At 38.3% G+C, this 26,258-nt stretch overlaps 1 protein-coding gene across 2 annotated transcripts in view; it reads right to left on the reverse strand.

Annotated features, from left to right (window-relative positions):
- LOC108625184 (uncharacterized) overlaps positions 1–23,373 on the reverse strand; it is a 28,685-nt gene extending 5,312 nt beyond the window's left edge. Inside the window, exons 1-5 of one of the 2 annotated variants that reach the window (XM_026813675.1) lie at positions 23,267–23,373; positions 13,198–13,259; positions 3,121–3,326; positions 2,489–2,772; positions 262–648 (exon numbers count right to left, since the gene is read on the reverse strand). In XM_026813675.1, the coding sequence (XP_026669476.1) occupies positions 262–648; positions 2,489–2,772; positions 3,121–3,326; positions 13,198–13,259; positions 23,267–23,356 (1,029 nt within the window). In that variant the 5' untranslated portion in view covers positions 23,357–23,373. Of the gene's footprint in view, positions 1–261; positions 649–1,204; positions 1,489–1,836; positions 2,064–2,488; positions 2,773–3,120; positions 3,327–13,197; positions 13,260–23,266 lie in introns of those variants that run through there. The other variant, XM_018024980.2, reaches the window with a different exon arrangement.
- Positions 23,374–26,258: the final 2,885 nt, after the last annotated feature.

The following is a 26,258-nucleotide window of genomic DNA, read 5'->3' on the forward strand; positions in this document are numbered from 1 at the left end:
CAATCAGTTTTCGTTTTGTTAATATCGTTTTGTAATAACTACCTTAAGTCATAATTTACTCTCTTTTATTTATAAATAAAGCTTTTCTCTATATAGCACGTGAAAATTTATTTAATAATGCATCTCATAACAAATATTCAATAATTCGCAGTTCCCTAAACACCTTAAATCATGTCACAAGAATTCGGATAAAAGAATTTTTCGCTCTGAATCTGAAATAACCCTAAGGAAGACATCGATCGAAAATTGGAAGTTGCGTACCTCAGAAAACGGTGAGAGGAAGGATTCAGCCGGAAGAGATCCAGTGCTACTCCTGACGGGTCTCCTGGCCCTTTTCGTTTGGGCCTGATAACCATCGTGGTCTTCGTCTTTTGACCGATGCCTAGTTGTATCCAACTCGTCATAATTCGGCAGGCTCACGGTGCTGTAGTTCTTAGATCTCGAATTCTCCGTGGAATCTCTGATCTGTTTCTCAATAGGCCCCCTTTTCTCCTCACGATTTGGAGTCGACGAGTTCCAGCTCGTTCGACTCCTCGCGAATCTCTCGTACTCCTCGCTCTCCTGAGCATTGCGTTGATGCTGACTATTCTCGATAGACCTCCTACCAGAGACCACGTCACTAGATATTATCCTTCCGGTACCGTTAACCTGCGGCCATAGAGATTGATGCGTTTGTTAGGGAAGAAAAGAAATTGCGGTGCCATAATGATAGGTGAAAACAATTGTCCTATGTGTTGTACTTTCATGCTATTATACATACACATTTTTGGACAAGAATTCATAGTTTTATATAACTGAATTCTAGATTACTGATAAACTTAAGAGACATAAGTTTCTAAGCATGTTTAATTGCAATCTGTATAATTTGTAAAAATCATTACTGCACATGAAATCCTAGAAACTCCAAATATCGTGCAATAAATCTTGTATAATATTATCTATACCATAAAAAATAATAAAATTCTGTTAACTTGGTTACGAGGAAACACAATTCTCCTGGTTGCATCGGTGAACCAAGCAATGAATGGCTGGTTCGATTCAACGCGATCCGTAAATAATTTTTAATGTCGCGCCGATATTTGTTTCACAGATTCCCTTTTGTTTGCCGAATCGCGGGCTCCGCGCCGCTCGTGAGTAAATATTCTTGTGAATATCGAATCCCCGGATAAATTTACAATGGAAATTTGGATTTCGCAGTGCTTGCCTTGTGTTCGTAAATCTCCTTCACCCTTCTACCGTCTTTGCGCACAGCCTCGTCGTCCTTTGTACGATGTTCAGTCACCTCGTTCGTCTCGTGTTCGTTTTCGCTGGTTTTCGGCGACCTCACCGACGAGTATAATGGTTCGTCGCCGCAGGTTTTGATTCGCCTCGAATCGCTCGATGTCTGATCTGAGCCGACCTCGTCCGGTTTCGGCGGCAACGGCCTACCCTTGTTGCGTTTTCGACGCCTCGGTGGCGGGATCGGCGTCACGTCCTTCAAATTCGAACCTAACCAGATATAATCGAGTCATAAACTACGGTCTTTTATCCGAAATGAAAAATTGCAGGATGATTTTAATTTCATTTTAAATATTCATAATTTAGTGATGATTCTAAATCATTTGGAACCAGTTCTGTTGAACGAATAGTATCCTCGTTTAAAAATCCGAATGAGTTTGGAAAGAGGGTGGAAGAGAGCTGTTCGTTTACAGAACGCAATACAACCGAGGGTATGCGACAGGTGGAGGGGTTCAGGATACACGAAACGCTATCCTTATCAGCGGACATGTCGGAACGAGCGTGTTCTCGTTAAGGATACAGGTTGCAATACGAGGCAACGATAAATTGCGAGCTTACAGCTGGACGTGGGAGTGGTGGCCGAGCAGGGGCTCGTGTCGACGATTAAATTCGTGAGCGCCGAGCCCGGCCTCGTCGGTGTGCTTGGCACTTCGAGGTTCACGTCGACCCAGTCGCTCGGATGAAAGGGCCTGTTCACGGAATCTATGCTCATGCCCCTAGTCAGCGCCTCCCTTGGCGGAGACCCAGCGTACCCTATCTCCGAGCTGAAAACAAATTCGTGAAACGAAAACGTTAAGGACTTACGAGCTCAGTGAAGATTGACTTCAGAGATATTAAAGTATCTATCGTCGTGATTAATGTCGCGTTCAGTAATTCAATAAATAACATAAATCCTTTCTCATTTCTAAAACGCGAGGTAAAGAGTAATTAGAGTATAAGTAAGAGTCAAGCATATATATTAATAAAATTCTGTTAACTTGGTTACGAGGAAACACAATTCTCCTGGTTGCATCGGTGAACCAAGCAATGAATGGCTGGTTCGATTCAACGCGATCCGTAAATAATTTTTAATGTCGCGCCGATATTTGTTTCACAGATTCCCTTTTGTTTGCCGAATCGCGGGCTCCGCGCCGCTCGTGAGTAAATATTCTTGTGAATATCGAATCCCCGGATAAATTTACAATGGAAATTTGGATTTCGCAGTGCTTGCCTTGTGTTCGTAAATCTCCTTCACCCTTCTACCGTCTTTGCGCACAGCCTCGTCGTCCTTTGTACGATGTTCAGTCACCTCGTTCGTCTCGTGTTCGTTTTCGCTGGTTTTCGGCGACCTCACCGACGAGTATAATGGTTCGTCGCCGCAGGTTTTGATTCGCCTCGAATCGCTCGATGTCTGATCTGAGCCGACCTCGTCCGGTTTCGGCGGCAACGGCCTACCCTTGTTGCGTTTTCGACGCCTCGGTGGCGGGATCGGCGTCACGTCCTTCAAATTCGAACCTAACCAGATATAATCGAGTCATAAACTACGGTCTTTTATCCGAAATGAAAAATTGCAGGATGATTTTAATTTCATTTTAAATATTCATAATTTAGTGATGATTCTAAATCATTTGGAACCAGTTCTGTTGAACGAATAGTATCCTCGTTTAAAAATCCGAATGAGTTTGGAAAGAGGGTGGAAGAGAGCTGTTCGTTTACAGAACGCAATACAACCGAGGGTATGCGACAGGTGGAGGGGTTCAGGATACACGAAACGCTATCCTTATCAGCGGACATGTCGGAACGAGCGTGTTCTCGTTAAGGATACAGGTTGCAATACGAGGCAACGATAAATTGCGAGCTTACAGCTGGACGTGGGAGTGGTGGCCGAGCAGGGGCTCGTGTCGACGATTAAATTCGTGAGCGCCGAGCCCGGCCTCGTCGGTGTGCTTGGCACTTCGAGGTTCACGTCGACCCAGTCGCTCGGATGAAAGGGCCTGTTCACGGAATCTATGCTCATGCCCCTAGTCAGCGCCTCCCTTGGCGGAGACCCAGCGTACCCTATCTCCGAGCTGAAAACAAATTCGTGAAACGAAAACGTTAAGGACTTACGAGCTCAGTGAAGATTGACTTCAGAGATATTAAAGTATCTATCGTCGTGATTAATGTCGCGTTCAGTAATTCAATAAATAACATAAATCCTTTCTCATTTCTAAAACGCGAGGTAAAGAGTAATTAGAGTATAAGTAAGAGTCAAGCATATATATTTTTCATATTTCTGTATATAATAAGCTAGTATAAGTAAAGACAAAATATTTAACAAAATACGTCTCTCGAGACAAGCAAACAACGTAATCTAAATCTCATACCTAAAAAAACCAGTGGAGAATTTTCGTTTGTTATCGGGTTATCAAATTTATGCGAAACTAATATGCACTCATACATATTGTAATTAGTTCGATCAAAGTTTAATTATATACGCGGTTTAACAAATCTTTAATTATGTGCGTGCTTGCGCAATGTATGAGAATTGGTAATTCCCGATTGATTTTATTGTTGGGTATTATTGATTTTCAGCTATTGATGATTCCGTTTAATGTACAAGTGCTAAATTACGTTAGATAAATAAAGAAAGCATGACTATTTGAATTATTGCCTTAGCTACCAATAGCAAATTTGATTTTCTCTAATATTATCAAAAATTATTAATAGGTATTAAATGCAATTTAACTTTGAGCAATTAAATTAATCGAATAACAAAATATTGCAGATATAGAAATTTGTTCATTGTAATTACTATTAATATTACAATTATTTGCCTAGAGCAATCGAATGGAATAATTAAACGAAATGAAGCTATAAATTGTTTTTGTTAGAAATTTGGCAATTAGTTAGATCATTTTCTCAGGACTTTTCACCTCTGAAATTGATTCTTTCATAAAGATCCGTTTACCGCTATTAAATGGTATAATAAACGCGGTGCCTGAGGCGATCCTCGCTTTCGTATTTTCATTATATTATATTATTATCCCGAACTCTGTCGGGGAAGGCGAGCCCCGTCACTTTTGGCTGGATTCAGGTGTAATTTCTGTATTTCGAAAATTTCCGGCTGACCCAGCGAAATTATTTGGCATCGCTACAACGCCGGCTCTATTATACGGTTACTCGCAAATGCATGCCGTGTTTCTTCGTGTCCCTCGAGCCATAACTCTTCGGGGACGCAGGACGTCGCTGGAATTTCTCCTCGCGGAATACACCGGTCCTTTTGCGCATAGTCCTTTTATACGAAAATTCCTTTTAACTTCTTCTCGCGAAACGACGGAGGCGAGGATCCTCCCGTGACGCACGCGAACCATCGACGAAATCGTGGAATTTCATCGATTAAAGTTTTTGCCGCCGCCCACCCTTTCGGATTCTTCGCTCGTTCGAACAATTGGATAGAAATAAAAGCGCTCCCGAAATTTATGCATTCGTAAATATCTCAACCGCAACTGATTTATCTCCCTGACACGGTGTCGCGGATGCGTTTAATTTATACACATTTTATAGACATTCTGTCAAGGGTAATAAAAATAGATACAGATGATCAGAGCCTGCGATGTTATACGGTGGTGACATTTTTTTAAGATATTCATAGCTTTCTATTTTTAGTCATTCCTCTTGTTATTATTTAGCATCGATGCACTGATACCTAAATGCATAGGTTTTTATTACTTCTATTGTATTCAGTGGTCAAAGTATTTTTTATATCAAAGAAACAGAATGTACACTTGTATAAAACGACAAAAACGAATTTCCAAAACAATTCATCAGTTCGTATAAAATTGGACAAGCCAAATACAGAGTAAATACTGATTTTGTTATGATTTTTATTAACGCATGCTGTCCGTCCGTGCTCTAACCGACATTACAAAAATCTTACGAAATGCATCATACGTTGACAGAGTTTCTCTGGGAACATGTGATCAGTTCAACTAAGTATCGGATGTTGCAATGATAAAACATTCACAAGTTATATGTTTCACTTTTTATAAAAGTCAAGCATATTATTTCGCGAACATATCGAGATTTGGGCGTGATATCGAGTTTTCTATTGGCTGTCTGTTTTCCGGCATTATTAATACTCTTCACGGGACAATCGTAAAACCATTAAAACGTACGTCGTGTCGTTATCGGGCGCCTCCGATGCGCGCACACGTACACAGCCACCTATACCCCGTTTCGTTTCGCTGCGAGACCAGAGGAGAGTAGACCGACCGAGCCCGGGCCCGCCTATCTTGCAGGCATTTTTCAAATTGCGCATCATTTTCACGGCCATTTCCCGCGGTCGATTCGTTGTACGTTGGAAAAAATATCGCGACCGTAATGGCTCGGAACAAAAAACGTGACGCCTGTAATAACGTTAATGTGCGTCGATTAAAACCGGTTGGCAAGTCGATTAAAACTGGTTGCCGCGTCGAAAAAATGTTCACCGTTCCGAAATTTCCTTTTAAAGTTTCTACGATTTTATGAACTGAGAGATAGACGAAACGTATTTTCTCTCAGTTGCAATATTATACGAGATATTTTTTATTCAATTTTTCTCAATGAAGCTTGTTCAACGATACGACTCTCGTTTCCTGGGAAAAAATATCAACAATGAAGTTAGGGTTTAACTTTTAAAATGAGCGTTGCAATCTCTGAGTTTGGTGAGGTTAATCTCAATTAAAAGTTTTCGTCGACGCGATTAAAAACTCGGTACCCGCGGTTAGCATAGGTATCAGATCCCGCGACGTCGAAATACGTGCACACTGAACTTTGACAGTTCTGGCCTCGATTCACTGAATTCGCCGAAGGACAATAGGAATGATACATCGCTGATCCGCACACGCCTCACCGATGCATAAATTAGGTCGCGGATCGTACGTAGCCGGCTTAACGGAGTGCATAAATAAAATACCGTGTATAAATCGTGTACACTAGGTTGGACGCAAATTGACGTTCGAGTTATTTTGGAGGAAATAGATACATAGGAACCATTCATCACGTCATTTTTCGCAAATCTGAGATACCGTGATATTTGTATTAAATCAATATATTGCATCAGTAGAGAAGTAATTAACGCCTGATAATTATTGTTAAAAATGTTAAGGACAATCATTACATATTTTGTTAATTACATTGTTAATTGGAAGCGCAGCGAGTTTGCAATGACAGTGATTGGAGGTGATTAAATTAAACTTTACTGGTAATATAAATTGCGAAAATGTCCTCGCTCGTTTAACAAAATATCGTTCTTATATTGCCAAAAGCTGCAATTCTTGATAATAAATAATTTATATAATTTATTGAATTTTCTCGGAATTAATAATATGTACAACATATAGTATAAATCACAGTAATTATATAATTATACATGTATTTTAAATTTTAAATCATGAATTAATATATTAATTTATTATTATAATTTTTGTAATTCTTGATATATTAAAGTTCCTGGCAGCTTTTATATTATGAATCATAATTAACATTATACTGTTTTTTTATTTCATGTAGTTTAGTTCTAAAATTATTCGAATAAATAACGATGAACTAAGTTAAATTTTCGTACTCTAAAGTTTATCACAAGGCATCTCACCGTTTATAGGAATAGCAAAACGCACGGAACTGTAGATTGACTGCATCGCGCGTTACGCGTTTAACCATCGATTCATCATCGATGGCTCGATTCCCGCATCCACTGCAGGCCGAGATCGGTTTCCGTGCAATTAAATACAATCTTCGCTTTCAGGAGACAAACGGGAAATTGCGAGATGAACGAGGGGAATCGACAACCCGGGAAATCCGTATTCCTAAAAGCGTCTGCCCTTAACCGCGCTCTCGGTCTCGTGTTTCACCCCGTTCATCTCGTGTTTCCGGCGATAACGTTTAATTGACACTCTTTCCCGAGAAACTTTTCGAGAAAACACGTAAATCGAATTGATAACAGATATTCAAATTACTGATAAATGATTGTCATTTGATTTCTTATAAAGATGTGCCTGCTCATCAAAGATTTTTATGAACTTTTATCAGATGATAATTGATTACTAAAATAATTTAAAACTACAATATAATATCTGATTTTTATAATTAGATTGAGAATCTACATATAACAGGTGACTGATTGTCAAACGACAACAGAGACTACTTAGAAATTAATTGACTACCATCGATTACGTATTTTCTGCTAGAAATAATGGACAGTTTTTGTGTCAAGACATTATTAGGACGTTACTTCATACGCCTAGTAAAACATAAGACGTTTAATTAATACTGGTAAAAAAAGAATAGGAATCCGAAAATTTCAGTGGAACGAGATCGCGATCAAATCGGGCCGAAAAGAAGCCGAAGGCTATCCGAGGGGTAATTTAACTCAGAATCACGACGATTTATCCCAGAAACCCAGTTCCGAGAGATGAAAGCCGCGCACAGGTGTTCATTTGAAAAGAGAGCCACGGGACTCGTGATCCGTGACACGTTTATCTGTCCGCTGGAAAAACCTTACGCGCCACACTGCGCCGTCGAAAATCTCGGGAAAGACAAAAGTCCATTCGCTTCCCGCGGGACGAGAATGGAGAGCGCTGTGACCGCGTCGATCGAATAGAAGGCGGACAGAAAAAAGGAAAAGAAACCGGAGTGAAATAGAAATAGCGCTGAGAGATAGTCGAATACACGAACGAGGGAAATGTAGCCCCGTGGAAGACGAAATTAGAGGATAGAGGTTGAGTAAGGTAGAGTGAGAGCGAGGAAGAACTACGTCAGAGAATTGAAAGACGAGGAAAGAAAAAACGTGGTGCACTCTGGAAACGCGTGCAAATCGAACGTCGAAAATGTAACGCGCGTATCTGGTTTTTCTGCTACTCAATTCCGTTTACATCCAACATAGTGTTTCACCCCGTTCATCTCGTGTTTCCGGCGATAACGTTTAATTGACACTCTTTCCCGAGAAACTTTTCGAGAAAACACGTAAATCGAATTGATAACAGATATTCAAATTACTGATAAATGATTGTCATTTGATTTCTTATAAAGATGTGCCTGCTCATCAAAGATTTTTATGAACTTTTATCAGATGATAATTGATTACTAAAATAATTTAAAACTACAATATAATATCTGATTTTTATAATTAGATTGAGAATCTACATATAACAGGTGACTGATTGTCAAACGACAACAGAGACTACTTAGAAATTAATTGACTACCATCGATTACGTATTTTCTGCTAGAAATAATGGACAGTTTTTGTGTCAAGACATTATTAGGACGTTACTTCATACGCCTAGTAAAACATAAGACGTTTAATTAATACTGGTAAAAAAAGAATAGGAATCCGAAAATTTCAGTGGAACGAGATCGCGATCAAATCGGGCCGAAAAGAAGCCGAAGGCTATCCGAGGGGTAATTTAACTCAGAATCACGACGATTTATCCCAGAAACCCAGTTCCGAGAGATGAAAGCCGCGCACAGGTGTTCATTTGAAAAGAGAGCCACGGGACTCGTGATCCGTGACACGTTTATCTGTCCGCTGGAAAAACCTTACGCGCCACACTGCGCCGTCGAAAATCTCGGGAAAGACAAAAGTCCATTCGCTTCCCGCGGGACGAGAATGGAGAGCGCTGTGACCGCGTCGATCGAATAGAAGGCGGACAGAAAAAAGGAAAAGAAACCGGAGTGAAATAGAAATAGCGCTGAGAGATAGTCGAATACACGAACGAGGGAAATGTAGCCCCGTGGAAGACGAAATTAGAGGATAGAGGTTGAGTAAGGTAGAGTGAGAGCGAGGAAGAACTACGTCAGAGAATTGAAAGACGAGGAAAGAAAAAACGTGGTGCACTCTGGAAACGCGTGCAAATCGAACGTCGAAAATGTAACGCGCGTATCTGGTTTTTCTGCTACTCAATTCCGTTTACATCCAACATGGCGCAGTTGCTTTAGACTTATAAGAAAAAACAGAAGTAGTTTCGCTTCTCAATATTTTTGTCCTCTTCAAAGTTTTCAGTAATATTTAAATAAATTATGTTTGATTTTAATTTTAGATGTTCTACTACTATCTGGTAAATTATGTTATAGTAAGAATTAGTACAGGTGTACATTTAATCAGACAAAATGTTGAAACAAAAACTTTTCCTACCATCCTCTCACAGACAAAATCGTGATTCTGCGAATCAACGGACTACAAATCAGGTTTCAAATTATTCCATCCTTTCCAGCGAGTATAAAAAAGGGAAACGTGAAAAAGCAAAAGTACTATACAGGAAAGAGAAGGTCGACGAAGACGAGGAAGGTGGAAAGTTCAGTGAAAATAGCCCCGATGCTCGTAACTTCTGCGCGTATAAACATGCTACAGTACCACCTGTGCTTATGCGAGACGAGATTCCCCGTTCGGAATATAAAACAACCGAGCGCGTAAAGCAGAATCGTTAACCAGTTGCAGACGAAAGCGAGATTCGTAACGTGTAACTGATTTTGGAAACAAATTACGAATTGCGTATTAACGTATTAAATGTAAAGAAATATTTCACACTGAAGAACAACATTTATATTGAATGAAATTCAAAGAGAAATTGCCACTACATATTTTTCATATACAATTTTACTTATTTTATAAAATAACATATAAATCTTGAAAATTTGAAGAATTTCCTACCTCTAAAAAAGAACATTTTACTCTCAAAAATATATAATGATTTTTATTCCTCAAAAAATTCAAAGGTTTTCTACTTTTTTAAATTTTTCCTTCATCGCAATCATGTATCATGTTTTAAATGACGTAATGAATTATGCATTACAGCCATCAATTGAAGATATATTTAGTACAACCTATTTTTTCCAATTATGAATACGAATCATTACTGCGCATATCATTTAATTTCTGCCACTTTCTGTATAACAATTTAAATGCTGACGCAGCCATATCGTTGCGATCGATTCGATGTAGGATCTTATCCAAATCGAGGGTGAAACGATTCTCTCATTTTTGAACACCTGCGCTCGTTCCACTGACCTTAAAAAGGAATCGCGTTGGAACGCGACGTACGTGGGTGGAAAAACCAGTCTAAACGCGGCCTACGCCGTGGATTCTGTGTCCAGGACTAAAACCTATCCTCATATATGGAGACAAAAGCCGCACGTGGTCGAGATCTTAATTCGCGATATTGTGCCTGGATCTTGTCCTTCGCCTTTCATAGAGAAACTCTGAATTTTTACTCCTGCTTTTATAGCAAAATCAGTAAAAATAAAAGAATAAACCAATAAACAAAGTAGCATTTTATAATGAATTCATCTATTATATGAAACCAGAAATATTGTGCATAATTTTCAAAAATATAAAAAAAAGACTTAAACGAATCTTAATCCTTTATCCAATCCTGAGCAACACGATGTACTTTCTTTTTCCCTGGCAAAGCTTTCCCTTAAGTGGAGAAACAATTTACGCGTTAAAGTAGGCAAAACGAAAACGAAGATCAACGGCACGGACACGCGGACGGTAGTTTCACCCTTTTTCTGAACGCTCGAGCTCTACACGGGAAAAATCGCGGCAGACACGCTCGCAAATCGCTCGCGGGACTTTAAATCCCCGTTTCGTTGGTTACGTCGCGAGAAACTCGTGTTATTTTTCTTCCCGCATCGCGTCCCACTGTTTTGTTACTTCTTTCTTCCGTCGCTTGTTTTTCCCCCGTCGTGAATCCTCCCTTTAAAGCAGAACAAGCGAATCAAGTCTGGTGTAGAAATATTCGCGAGAATAACAAGTTAAATAAAAACCGGCCCCTTAGAAATCGGTGAGAATTGTTTTTTCAAAGTGAGATTGCTTGCCAAATCATTCTGACGATCTCTTCTCATTTCTTCGTATACGTAGAATGTTTTTCATAGAAAGTCTCCCATATGCGACAGACGTTACATTTGTCAAATTCATGTTATACCTACATACATCCAACGCAGCTGATCTCGAAATTTTATTCACGTTACGAATGTAATTTTCTATTTTTTATTTAAAAAAGCGTTTTTATTACAGCCTCAGTTTATTTTATTGATTGAATATTAGATAATCGTTCAAGGAAGGAGATATTAAATAATGATTCGACTTTCTAATCTCTTTAATATCAAAGGTAATCTACTTGGCCGTCGTACATGTTGAACATGGTAAGGTTCCTAAAAATGAATCGGTAGAAACACGAATGTCTGAAAAGTTCACCAAAGATTTTATAATGGATATGATACCATTCCTGGTTAATCGATTCTGGTTCTGACGTTTCACGTAAGCTTCAATTAATTTTATAAGGAAATAACGTCGAACGTTGACGAGCTTCAATATTGATGCATCATTTCCGTCAACCGACGTATTTTCACGGTACGCGATTTTCCTACGAATAGGAGAAGGATATGTTGCAGAAAAATGGAAACGAGGCGGGAAATAAAAAAGGGGAAGTAGAAAATAAATTGGGCAGGCACGCAAGGAAACGAATAAATATAAAAAATAAACAGAACAGAAATATAGTAGAAGAGGGAGGAAAATAAAATTGTAACAGTAAAGGAAAGCTATGTAAAAATAAAGGAAGATGAGAAAAATATAGATTGATAGAAAAATGTGTGAAGGTAGACAGAAACAAAAGATGAAAAGGTTTCCAATAAATAGAAGAAAAAAATGCACTGATTTAAAACTTATTGTAATATTAATTTGCTTTTTTTTGAGAATGTTCAAAATTTCTCTATTGTCAAAAGGAACATTATAGCTTCAAGTGAAGAATTTATTAAAAGTGAAAACAGATATTGTGTGTAGTTTTGAATAAAGTGAGGCTGAAAATCATCTTTGTACCTAATGCGTTCAAAATACATCTAAATTCACGTTCGCACCCACGAGTCGTGTCAGTTGATCGATAAGACCGACACGCCGTCTTCCAATTCCTAATTACCCGGGACGCATGTTTCGCCCGCAAACGGGAGGCATAATTTCTCTGCGTTGCACCGCGAGCGCAACGGTAATTTAAGATATATAACGGGAAGCACCAGCACGGCTAATTGGTCAATATTTGATGTTTCTCTAGGAAACTGGAATAACAGCGGCTAATTCGAATGAAACGTTAAGAGGCATCGCGCCGGGTAAACGAGTCTCGGAAAATATAGATTGCTGCCTGCCTTCCCCTTTAATTATTTTCAACGCGATATTAAAGAAAAATCTGCCTGACGAGAACCTTCATTGAGAAGATCCTCCTTTAAAATTGTTCGTTTAATTATAATCAATTGTATAACAGATTATAAGAATTCTTCGTTATTATAAGAATTTTTCATTAATATTTATAACGTATAATTTCTTGGCTACTTATAGACGTGGTTCTATTCTGAAATAATTTATAAAGTAGCTTACTTAAAATGACCTTCTCCTTTTCAACAATTTTAGTTTTCGTATAAGTATTCCCATTATGAAATACAGTTTCATTCACGCATTCAAAGGATTAGAAACATCGACCTAATTCCTATATCGATGATTAGTGTTTTATTACAATTTAAATTTGACTTAACTGGCAGGATTTAATAACAATTTAGATTTGGTTTAACTGGTAGAAAATAGTCTAGCCAAGGCGAAACAGCTCGGGCCGAATATATGCATTCGCTAATCGCTAAACGCGACGCAATAACCATTTGGTATAACGCGCGAAACCAAAGCGGGAGAATAAAAGGGTGCAATTAATGGAGAACGAACCCGACTCTGTTCGAGATTCTTATTATCTCGGCTCGTCCGCGGCGTTATTAACAGCGGGCGCAATTTCGGTCCGAGGCACACGGGCAACTTTCCAACACCGCATCGCACCAAGCGGCCGGCTCTTAAAAACGACACTTAAATCCTGTTACGCGCCACCGATAAAGTTGCCCGGCCAGCCACCAGTTTAATTGCGTACGCATCTCTTTAAACGGTTATCTACCTCGTCACCCTTTGCGTGGCACCGCCTAGGACCGATCCCTCTTCCTTCAGACTAGGGTAAATCTGCAAAAAAATAAAGCAAATCGTATTAATGTGAACGAATTTTTTGACTATTCTAATAACTTATTGTTATCGAAGATTTCTCTGTTATACTTTAATTATTATATTTATTAATTTCATTTAATAATAACGATAATTAAGAGAGATCACAGAATTCTTTGCTCATTGAATGTAACTCAACAAAGAGATTGAATGCGGAATTATGCTAATTAAAAATACTTCGATTTGACTCGACTCCAAATAATTTTTGCAGAATTGTATGTGGAAGAAGTATAATTGATCTAATCAGTTATGACGACATAATTTAATCTCAATATTTTTAATACCCTCAAAAGTTACAAAAATTGCATATGCATTATTTGTTGATAGTACAAACGCTCGCACTTCAGTTCAATAATTACAGATACAATTGCAGCAATAAGTTCACACTAAAAACCTGGTAAAGTCAGACAATGAAAGCTCGAGGAGGAAGAATGGGTGGTAGGTTTTTCGCGTTTACAAACTGCGACATGTCGTGTCGAAACGAGAGGACAGTGACTGGGGTGCTCGAACTGCGCGACAGCTTGCAGAACGAAAGAGGGACTACTTTAAAATTTAAATGATTCGTGTCCGTGTCCGTCAATGCCACCTGTAAGTCCAATTTAATTTCACTCGCTGCTCAGCGGGCAACGCCGTGCCGCGCCGCGCCGCGCCGAGGAAATTTAATTTTAACCCGTTTGTGTTATACGTGCTCTGGGGTCCGCGGGCGCACGCGCGGAGGAATCAATTTTCGCGGGACAATGCCCGGAATTATATTCATACCCGTTGCTCCCTCGGTGAATATTTCAAAGTCCCGCGCCATCGGCAATAACCGTATCTTTTACGCAACGTCGACGCTGAACCATCGAGCAACCCCCAACCACCCCCCGCAGCCCGTTTTTATAGCCAACGATCGACTTTACGATCCGCTTCGCGCGCGGGATCGAACTGAATTACGCTCGCGAGACGCTCGACTTGTTGTTGTTCTTAACACGTCGCCAATGAAAAAAGTCGTGCTCCTGGAAATACTTCGGGATAGTAAGTAATCAATTTCTAAGGCACGTGCAAAAGCCAAGTAAATATAAGCGATAAGAAAAAATTAATCACAGATAGAACTGCATCATACTGCGTCTTCCCGTTCTATTAACTTTCACTGTCATTTATTTTTCCTTACGGCATTTTATAATGTGATCAACAAGGTCGTTCAGTAAATTGTCTTAGCAATTTATATGTGCATCACATAAATGCTTCCTCGTTAGAAAGCATCCGCGACGGTTGTCGCGGAAGAAGATCGTTAAAATAGCCTATTCGAACAGCGTTACATTTTGTTGCAAAACAAAAAACGTAGACTGCCGCCGTTGTTGCCAAATAAGATTGGAAACTTTATTCGCAACGAAAGGAAAGCGATGAACCCGTCGCTTTCTATTCTACCATTGCTCGACAAATTGTTGCGAGCTCCAACCTACGGAGCATATCTCCTCGATTGCTACCCTCGACCTATTTTAAAAACCGGAAAGCTTGTACTTGCTCTACACGAGAGAGCAGCTACGTTTGATCCTCCCTCGACGTTCCTGTGTGTCGAAGCAATTGCGCAATCACTGGGCAGGTTCTACATGCACAGCTCACGCAGCTGTTGTTGCATAATTCCCTTTTGTATATGCGCGATCACGGAAACCCGATTACATGAGAACCGGTGCTCCGCATCGATCTTAACAGGTTATCTCGCCGTCTTCGGGATCGACCTTTAAAATCATTATTGCCCCCGCGACCCGGCCATGGAAACCGAGCTACACAGCTGTTCGCGTAGCCGTGAACGTGCGTGAAATAATATAATAGCCTCGAGAAATTATAACGTACAAACAGAAATTCGAGAACTGATTTATGATTTTCACTCATCGCTTATTTTCTTCAATTTAATTTATTCCTTGAATCTACTATTGACATAATACCACGAACTCTTCTCCAAAATAAATACCAAAAGTCCGCAGTTTGCTTAAAAGTGAGAAGAACGCAACAGGAAAATTAATGAATTTATATTATTCATGATGAATTTAATTTTACTCTAACATTAATTCGGGAATTTGTAAATCAGCGATCTTTGGGGCACAAAGAGAATGGATAAGTGAAACGTTTTTCATTTCCTTATTCATCGATGTCCTCTGCAAATAGTCGTTGGTACACGTGTCGTTTCAGCTGGCGCGGTTTACAATGTAAATTCGTCTCGAGAAAGTTGTCACACGACTGACACGTAGCGTTGCCCCCATGCAAAAGTTGTCTCGCTGTGATTCAATTACCAGCGCCAGTTGTCTACGGGATCGCGAACATTGTTTTGATGCTTCCTCGTGTAATGGTAGCGCAATTCGTTTGTCAGAATCATAACGGGTTGTACGATGAGATGATAATAGAAGAATGCATACGCTCTTCTTCATGAGTTGTCTTCTCTTAATATTGAATCATGTACACAGATCGTCAAACAAAACATTCTGCTGGATGCAATATAATGAAATTAATAATAAGTAACTTGGGGTAAGGCACCTCAACAGGAAAAGTCATTTAAGATTCATGTTAAGCTTTGAATTCTACGAATGATATTTCATTTCTCATTTATTTTTAGATATCATAGCGTCAGAAGGTTGTAAAGGGAACGACGGATATTTTCAGAAGAAATTGTACGATGGAATTCAGAGCCGCCATTCGTTCAGAAAACTACTTACACGACAAAACGTTCAAAACCGATAAGTCGTTCAACCGTTCGTAAAATTTTATTGTCTATCGAGAGACGTGAAAAATAGTAGAACATTGGCTGAAGCTCACTTATCATCTCTGATAAACAAGAATTTTTATTTCTATTGAAAATTCTTTCGTCATTTTCTGTATCTATAAAAAGTATCCTTATTGGATAATTGATCAAGTTTCTTCGAATAAAGTCAGTGCCACATAGTACAAGTTTATCTCATTTCCTCATGAATCATAGTGTTCGCAGTAACATGAATACTTATTGCAAATAGGGAACGGCGACGGGACGTGTCGTCGTCGCAGGTTGTAAAGCAATTTTATTATTAAGCCGTCGCAAAAAGACTATTACCAAGTCGTCCATAAAACTTCGCTTATGCAATCTTTAATGAAAGAATCGTTGCTTACTACTACGTATTTACATACACGTTAGCGTATACGTATTATAGTTAGCGTTGCTTTAAATCAGTATGCAAACAACTTTAGACTTAGACCTCAGGTGATAATAACCGCTTGCACAATTAATCTATGTACATAATATAGAATATATAGTTAAATTAATGAAGCTACGTTCTGCATTAATAAAGACAATCATTAACTTTAGATCGAATCATCGTTTATATTATTACGCCAGCATAGAGTTTAGTTCGGTTTGTGATTCAATGATCTGTAGAAACTCGATCGCTGTTACTCCAGGTGACTTTGGCTACGAGAATGCACTAACTAAATCAATTTCAATGTTACTTCGAACTTCCTACGACGGATTTAACACTTAGGAACAGTGCAACGTAACCAATGCTAACTTCTATTATATTAACCCTCGCGCAGTTCCTGTACCATTTGAAGAATGTTAAATCTATTTCAAAGTACAGCATTTTTTAAAAGATAATATGACCTGTTCCTGTTTCAAGGTTCCATTATACATATTGCCCCAACGATTCGAGGAGTTTTTAATAAAAGTAAAAAGAATAATGAAAACCCAAGTGAAGGTTGAATCTATTTCTTAATATTCCTAATTGCATTCTAATTACATAGAAAGAGTAAGAACATAATTTGTAAGAAAGTTCACTAAACTGTATTTTTTTAATATCCATGACATACAATATTGGCATATACATTATTTACCGAATGAACTACATTTTCTACAGTGTAGATACAACATTTTTTAAAAATCACTCTGTATTATTTGATATAAAATTCTACGCCACCAGCACAACCTTCTAAATGTGTAATAAGCTAATGGAATTTTCTTTAAGAACACCGTTTGAAACGTAGCCCGGCCTTTTTTCTGTCTACCGTCTTTCTTACCGACTCCTTCGCTCGCATCGTTCTGCACCTGTGTGACTGGCTAATACCTCACGGCTGGCAGAAGTTCTCTTAACGCCACCGTGTATCCTTGATATGCCGTGCGAGGAAAATTTCAACACGCTCGTTGAAACGGACTTCAACGTAAATAGACGTCATACCAGTCCGGTCTCCATTAAAAAAGATACACGGTCGTGGCCTTACTATGCGCCGCGTTGCTCACCTCTCCAGAAATACGCGGCTTACGTGTTTATGCAACGGCCGTGTTGCCGGGTAATAAACGCGAAGAAACCCGCGGATCGATCGCTCCTCTTGCAGGTACAATTGATATTAGTGGCTGTCTGATTGGGAAACTTTCGTAACGGAGGAATCTTTGCTCGTAAAACCGATTCGAGTATTTATTTAAACAGAGAGCAAACAAGATTTTTAATGTACTAAAATGTTTTTCGAAAAACTCTTTCATCTTGTTTATCCGACTTCAAAGAAAAAACGCTGGCTAGTAACAAACACTGTTACTGTATACTTCAAATATTATGACACTGTAAGTGCAGTCAGATATACATAGCAAGATGGTAGCCGTATGTTACGTGCTAAGTAACAATATTTATAAAGCTGATTAACATTGTGTTAACAATAATCTGTTAATGAGTCGAACGAGGCCAGATGAATGCAGACGAATCGTTGGAGTACAACCAATTGATCACGTGTAGCTTGAATATTCTACATTCTATACCAAGACTGCGCATCATGAAATGACGTCAATGATCCGATGAAATCGCATATTTATGGCTGCGACGCTACAATCGAGTGCGTTTTATTCTCAGAGAATCAAGGACGATGAGAAAGCAAGTAGAACATCCAGATGCCCTATTCGAGGCAAACTTAATTGTTAGATACAGACTACGTAATTGTTAAAAGTAATGCGTTTCTACGTCCGGCAATTTTTAGCATTTGATTTGAATGGCGACTCGCAACAGAAAGAAAAATTCCAATGGTAAAATGTCTCATCCCAACCGCAGCGTTTGCTCTCTTTCATAAACTCCAATTTACATTTCAAAGAGGTCGCGAATAGAATACGTAGAATGGCGTCAATAGATAAAATCGTTTGCATAGAGACAGCCAGCCTTCAAGACGTCCTCCATCGATCAAATTCTATTTCTATAAAATAATCGATTGCGTCTCAGTTGGGTTTGGCAGTCCCAGCAAAATTTTATAAACTCGTGCTCTACGTAACAATTTATTTCATCATTTTTCGTTTTTTGCCATCTTACGTTCCTTGTTTAAAAAATTATTTCAAAGGAAGTTTTAAACCGTTCAAAAAATTAATTATTTCATAAAATGTCGATGTACTTTAAACTCAAAACTTCCACGACTCGCGAAGGTTTCATACATTTGGGCTTGACCCATTTCCTTAACAAATTCAACCTTATTAAGTTTTCTGAAGTTCAAGTTGAAAATTCTACCGCATAAATAATTCAATACTGTATAAATACCGTCATAATCTTAACAAATTTCCACAAGTACTATCCAGAACACGTTTAGTACTCATTAAACTGAAAACTTGAATTATAAAATGTTCTCCATTAGCTGAAATTCTCATTTCTCTAGAAAATTCACGGAAGCATATATTTCTACTGTTCTCCACTATATGTAGGTGTGCTGCTACCATTTTTCACATGTTACTGTCATTTGTTTAGAAACTTGCAATTCTCGGCATTAGTCGAAGATGTTAGTAGACAAACGCGAATCAACGTGTAAAGCTTGAACGTTTCTTCACGCGCGAGAGGTTTCTGCACTGTAAAGTGACTTGGTCGTGATAACAGCGTTACCGGAAACGGGCGCACCCTCGAGCGATTGACGCGTGCACATACATTTTCAGTAATCTTAACCCAGGCTTGGAAGATAACGGAAAATTAAACGCTGGCAGTGATAACATCGCCGATAAAGCGTCTTCGCAACGGTGTTAAACTCTTTTCGTTTATGCATACGTGCATAAAAATAAAAATTGATAGTACAAGAAAGATTTGCGAGGAATTTATTATAGATTTAATATATAGTGAGATTTCACAGTTAGGAATGCATGTGATTAGAAAATTGTCTAAACGGCATATAAAAATGGCAATTTATCTGATAAACAAAGATGAATAGAAATTTTATTAAATATCAAAGTTTGAATTCCATTCGGTTATATTTTCCTCTTAAATTCCACACTGCCAACAGAGAGGAATCTATACATGTACGTTTGAAATCCAACCACTTAATCTACGTCAATTATCTTTAGATGAATGCAATATTTCATTCGTAGTGGTTTTCATCAAACTATATAATTTAATTTCCTTAACACATCAGTTGTGTGATTAATGCCCAACGATACGCTCAATACTCTGTTTCCTCCTTTCATCAAGACCAAAAAGTTACCTTACTTATTTTTGGAATAAATAGCTGTGCGCACGAACTGCATAAAAATTATATCGTCTTATTAAAAATCCTTGGTAAGACGTAAACTGGGGAAAAAGAAAGTCAGCGATTTTCCGAGCGAGGCGCGGGGCCGTAATTAACCTTTACAGCACGGGTTGCACTTTTCCTCGGGCAAGCGCAACATCCGTAGGCAGCTAAGTACGAATTATATAAGAATGAATAATGTCTGAGACACTCGCGGAGATACATAGACGGTGGCGCTAAAAATACGCAGGCTCGTTTGTTGAATCGATTTGCTGTTGAAACGAGAATCATGAGCCGCCTGCTAATGGCGAACGATTACGGTCGGACACGAAATACTCAAGGAAATCAGATTTCATTATCGTTTTCCTTTGTACACTGTGCGCCATAATTGGAAAACCTATTAGCAATTTTCAGTGTATGCAGTGATTAAGGAACATCTGTGTATTTCGACCAGGTCGTGCAATTTAATTTTATGATATCCAGTATTTCAAAGTCCATTTAATAACTTTTGTTTCATGTTAAATTCATACGATGAGAACATTTGTTACTCAGTAATTCGAAATAAGAATTTTTATAAAGCAGTTACAAAAGATTAGAATTCATTTAGCAATTTAAGAAATATACCTCTGATAAGAACTGTTAATCTCGTTGGTCTCTATTCAATACTCTTTTAGCACTGCCTCTGATTAATACAGCTACATGAAACTCTTCTGCGATTCGTTTTGTAGATTCGGTTTTCAATTAATCTCGAACACGCGGCGTGAGAACGTACCTATGCGAAATGAAAACGGCGCAAACTTTAACACAGCGGTGCAGCGAGCAGGAGGCAGAGAAAAAAAATTGGCCAATAAACATGCACCGGCCTCGATTTTTCCTCCTTGGTAGTCGGTCGTTGCGCAACCGTAAATCCTTGACGGGGACCGCGTTTTCTCATTTAGAAGCTCCGCGTCTAATTGATCTTGCATAGAGGGCAGCGAAACAACAACCTCGATACGAACACCGTACCTACCAGGTGTGTCGCTCTAATAGAAACGTTAGAAATTTATTACGATCAAAAAATATTGTCATAATTATGATATGTATCAAACGAGTTTCTCAAGGTATAAACAATTTGTATTTTACATAAATCCACAAGTCAGTAAAAAATACAATAATACGTACATAAATTATCATAAAATGAGTCAAAGTGCAACATGAAGATCTTTAATATCTTACATTGCATTATATCAATTTTCTTTATTTTTTTTTTACATAAAGAATCCGTTACTGATGCACCTTAACAAACAAGATACTTGTCCTATCATATTCTACATTTTCCACCGAATTTAAAAGATGACACTTCGACTCTGATGTCCCAGAACCGTTTTCTTTATCACATTTCGTTCTGCGCACTTTCACAATGTAATCGTACATGTTCGCTGAGAGGTGAGACAAAGGTAAAACAATATCACAGGGCAAACAATGCTATCGTAATGGGAGTTCAACGTTTTCTAGGGGAAAGTAATTACGAAGTATCACGAGGCGTTAACTTCTACCGTGCATTACGTGGACTTCAAACAATGAGATAACCTGCATTCCTCCCTGCTCCCGCGATTAAAAGGCTCATTGTCCTCTTTATCGTCGCGCTTTCTTTCGTTCGATGAACAGTCCTGTCCTCACCTTGCCCCCGTTTTTTCTTCCCTTTCAGATTGAGGCAATTATCCTAAGTACATTGTTATCAATATTTTCGGACAGACAGAACACACTGTACCCTCTTAACAAATTGAGATAGAATTTTTTTTGAAATTAAGAATATTTTTCTCCCACTGACGAAGAGATATTTTTTTACATGAAAAATGAGAACTTTAATATCGGATGAAAGGAAGCCGTGGAAACAAAAAATCCAACGCGCAAAACCGGTGATAAAAACGAAGTTATTATGTATTCCATGAACGTTGTATACTCATACAGGCGTCCACAATAAAAGAAACCGCGAACGGAACGTGATTGAATCGAAACGAATCGCGCGTGAAACAGCCACTGGACTGTGTAAAATTGTACACGAATTGTATTTCACGCGGTAGGTGACGCGAAAAAAAAGCACGCCGCTCTGTTCCATCATTGGAATCGATGAAAAATAACGATGTGGATCGATATAATCGAAAGAAAAGTACGCATCGCAGGTGCATACAAAAGGAAGAATTGCGACACGCTTCTGCTACTACTCTCTTTACTGATAGAGTCGCCAATCAATGCGATAATTAATCACTTTCCGGTTGCATATCTCGGTCATTATTATCGTTTGGGATTTATGTTACGGAATGAATCATCACGCACATTAGTTCGTCACTACACTCGTTATGATTGCGTTAAATCATTATCTTAGTCGTTTGTATGTAAAACCGACAGGACAATAGTTTCTTAATGACATTTTGGTGTTCCCCGTATATATAGTTTTGAATTTCCCTGAAATTGCATATATTACACTACAATTATCCTGTCTCATAATTCTAAATCATGAGATATCAGATGTTTCGTAACAAGATTTTCCATCAGCATCTCTTAAATAAGACGATCTATCTTATATAGAAAAATATTTTAGCAGAAAGCAAATATTTATTTTGAAAACTACGATTTCGCAGAAAATTCCTAATAAGGGGGTTGACCATACGAATTCCAACAGTTCACCCTTTTCACTTTTTCCCAGGCAGTGCGTCGCATGGGGGCCATGTATATCACGCGACGAGTAGGGGCCGTCACTTCGTTAATTAGCAATTACACGCATATCTGCGTGTCGGGGATTCCAAATTAGAGCGGCGTGACTCCGAGTCATGACAAATTCACGTCACGCGTGTACGCGCGCCACCGTGTTCGATATGCGCGCACGATAATCAGTTATTTAAATTCCCTGTGCCGTACCGTCATATATTAAGCTATGTACATACGTATTTACATGAATGCGTGCAGTCTTCGAGGAAACTCCCGTTCGTTCCGCGATACGCCAATGCCGTCGAATTAACGAACGATGAAATCATTAAACGCAGTGAATAGCTGCTCGCCCGTAAGATGGGACGCGATTCACTTCGTGAATAGTGGAATTAAAGCAAGTTTGACTGTCGTGTAAAATTTTCATGGTCTCTTAAAGTAACGCATAAACCTCGTCGCTGCCACTCGGGATCATCTTTTCAGAACCTAATTTAATTAATCTGCATAATTTCGTATCTACTGGAGTTTTGACGATATGGTTTAATATTCCACAGCTCCGATGTAAATTTTATGACATAGATTTTAAGCTAGTCTTGACATACTTGCATGTCTGTCAATTGACAAACTCATCAATAATTTTTAAAGTTCTATATTAAAAATCACGATGTTCCTAAAAATAATATCGCGCAAAATGCATCTAAGTTCCGTTTTTTTAACTTAAAACTAGGTCTCATTTTGTTACAAAATATTGTGACGATCTTAACGAGTTTAATACTTTTCCGTTTAATGATAGAATTACTTAGAGGAAAAAATATTTGTCGACATACCCGGTGTGCGCAGCGTACGAAAACCCGATCCAAAGGAGACTTGGAGTCCTGCGCCTTCGTGGTCTTCTCTTTGCACCACGCCTGTCCCATTTCTGTTTCGGCCAGCTATTATCTTGACCACTCCGTTGTTCTCACTGTTTACTTCTCGAACCGGCACGATAGCTGCTTCTCTCACCGATAAGACCGGACTATGTAGGTCATCTTAAGACCCGTTTCTTCGGACCTGCGGCAAGCGACCTGGCACGCCTCTCTTGCTGTTCTTCGAACCTTACAACCGTGCTGGATCAACGAGGTGTTACTGTTCACTGAAAAATCAATTACTTCTTGTAATTTTCACAGTCTTTATTTCATATGGCTGTGTACTTTTTGTAAATTAAACGTGTTATATTTTGTATCATGTTAAAATGATGTTATAAGTAGACTCTTGAAAATTGACATTTCATATCCTGATTCAGCAAAACTTATCATCATTATAACTATTGTTCGAACGCAAATGTTCCTAAAAGAAGGATAACATTCTAAGAACATAGTACTTCAATCGCATTAGGCTTGTCTCCATTTGAATATAATAATACCATGCCACGAGCACACCCAGGTATTTCAAACGCACGCACGCATAATAATATCAATCTTTCCCTAGACACCTGACCTTATACTTATAACGATCATCCAAAGAATGTCGAAACACACCCCTGAACACTCGTGCAGTAACGTTACGATACTTAAGCGAATAATTGTCATTGAATATATTTTTTATATTTGCATTCTCTTTATCCATGAATTAATAACGTCATAAATTTCATTTACAAGGTAGGCATATAAAAAAAATAAAAATTCTCCTTTTCTAAAAGTTTCCCACAATACTATTCACCACCAGTACGCATGATATAATCGCCTGAAAATATCAACTGAACAATAATCAATAATTCGATGGGAACGATTTGCGAACAAACGGGATTCGTAAAATCGTTCGAGTGTTGCATTTCAGCGAGGAACGAAACTGGGAAGAAGGAACGAAACAATGGCGTGAAATCGCGATGAACCGAACGCGATCGAGCGATCTGTAAATCATCCGCATCTGTTTGAAAGTCCGTTCATTATATGTACCGTGAACGGAATCGCGTTTTACAGCGGCCAACGAGCACGCAAATTTATAATGCAGAAACGCGAGTCCGAGTCATTCCCCTCACAGCTACGTTATCGGCATGGAGAACGATCATCTGTGCAATCATGCTATTCGGAATTAAGACATTGTTCTTAATTAAAGCTAGATAGTTTTCGTCACATTTTTTAATTTGTTGTTAATTTCTGTTAAATTCTTCTTCTATTATATTTTTATTAATCATTGTTATCATAGAACCAAAGGTTTCATATTTGTCTACAGATTTCTTTTTACAGTTTTTTCTAAATGTAACAGTGTAACAAACTAAAAATTAAGAGAAATGGGAAAAAGGAAAATATGAAAATAAAATGATTATATAAATTTCACGTTTCCCGCGTTGAACGGTTTAATTTATGTTCGTCACTAATTATGAAAAACTGACTATAAGTCGTTAGGTATAAGAGATTAAAAAATTTCATGCTTGTAACATAGAATAGCTAATATAGAAACAAAATATATTTTTGTTGGATTATAACGGAAAGCATGAAATGATGTAAGTTCAATAATTCCTCCGCTCGCTTTTTTTTTAATCGAAAGTAAACCGAAGTAACAGGCGTGCGAAGAGGTGTTCAAGGTAAACGAAACCGTCTGCACATAGATGGAAATTTAGAAGCAACGGGCACTGGTTTCACGGCACAACCATGAATGGACATACCGAGTGGGTTCCGCATGCGTGTGTACGGAACAGCACGTTTACATGTATTGACATGTACGACACCGTGTGATCTGTTCACGTCACCAGGTGCTCGCGTGAATCTGTGAATAAACGCGCAATTGTGTGCAACGTATAATTATGTTATTATATCTTCATACGTGTCTCTTCTTCTTGCGGACTTATTCCTGACTTTTTCCTCTTGCGTCTCGACTATACTGTTCTTTCTGTCAATATATGTATTAGTATCATTGATGGTTCGTTAATTGACATTTTTATGACAGATAAAAAAGAAATTGTTAGATGAAACGAATAGTTGTTTAATTTATGAAACCATTTCCTCTTATTCGTTGAAATAATTTTTGTAATATAATACAATATTAATTATAATCGATTTATATTTATATTCTTGTAATTTATTAATTCATGTATTATTGAATAGCTCATTAAATAGTGCACCGAGATTTTCTGCGGAGCGTAGTGTAGCGTGTTCTAGCTTTTCCAAGTGTATATTATCGCGGAGGACAACACGAAACAACGCATTATGCGAACGACGAGCAGAGAGGTTTGAAGTTGCGTAAACGCTGTATTGACATTACCACGCGACAGCGTAAATCACACGATTTCATTTTATCTAAAGCCATCGTGCCTCTAATTTTTCCCGACGGTCCAAAAATTGAAATTTCAGCTTTGGATCGAATTATTTAGAATCATGAAATTGAAAATTAAACTGATATTTGATCATAGTTCTGAACAAGGGTTTAAATTGCGTTTTATAGCCAGCCTGAATTGTGTTTCAAACGAAATACGAGTTTATGGCCCCTATTGGACACTAATGGTAGTCGTTATCTAGAAATATTCCGTCAGAGGTTTGTGTATACCTACTGTTAAATAAAAATTGTAGACACTCTCGTAAATTGCAAAAAATGAATGTGCATAATAAAATTTTAGAGGCAGTACTCTCAAGTGTACCTTTGAATATTTCGTTTATCGGACAATCAGTGATGACCTCCCTAGATTTCCCTGGGTAAAATTTCTGTCCAATTAAAAAAAAACTTTGTCAGCGAGATATCTTGTTTTATTATAGATTTAAAATCAAAAGAGCACTTGCATTATTTAAAGATGTATAGGCTATATACTTAAACAATGCATGTTGAATGTGTTATTATAGATTCCTA

Source organism: Ceratina calcarata, unplaced genomic scaffold (genome assembly GCF_001652005.2).
Source record: "Ceratina calcarata isolate Rehan_Ccalc_2016 unplaced genomic scaffold, ASM165200v1 scaffold35, whole genome shotgun sequence".
NCBI classification, from domain to species: Eukaryota; Metazoa; Arthropoda; class Insecta; order Hymenoptera; family Apidae; genus Ceratina; species Ceratina calcarata.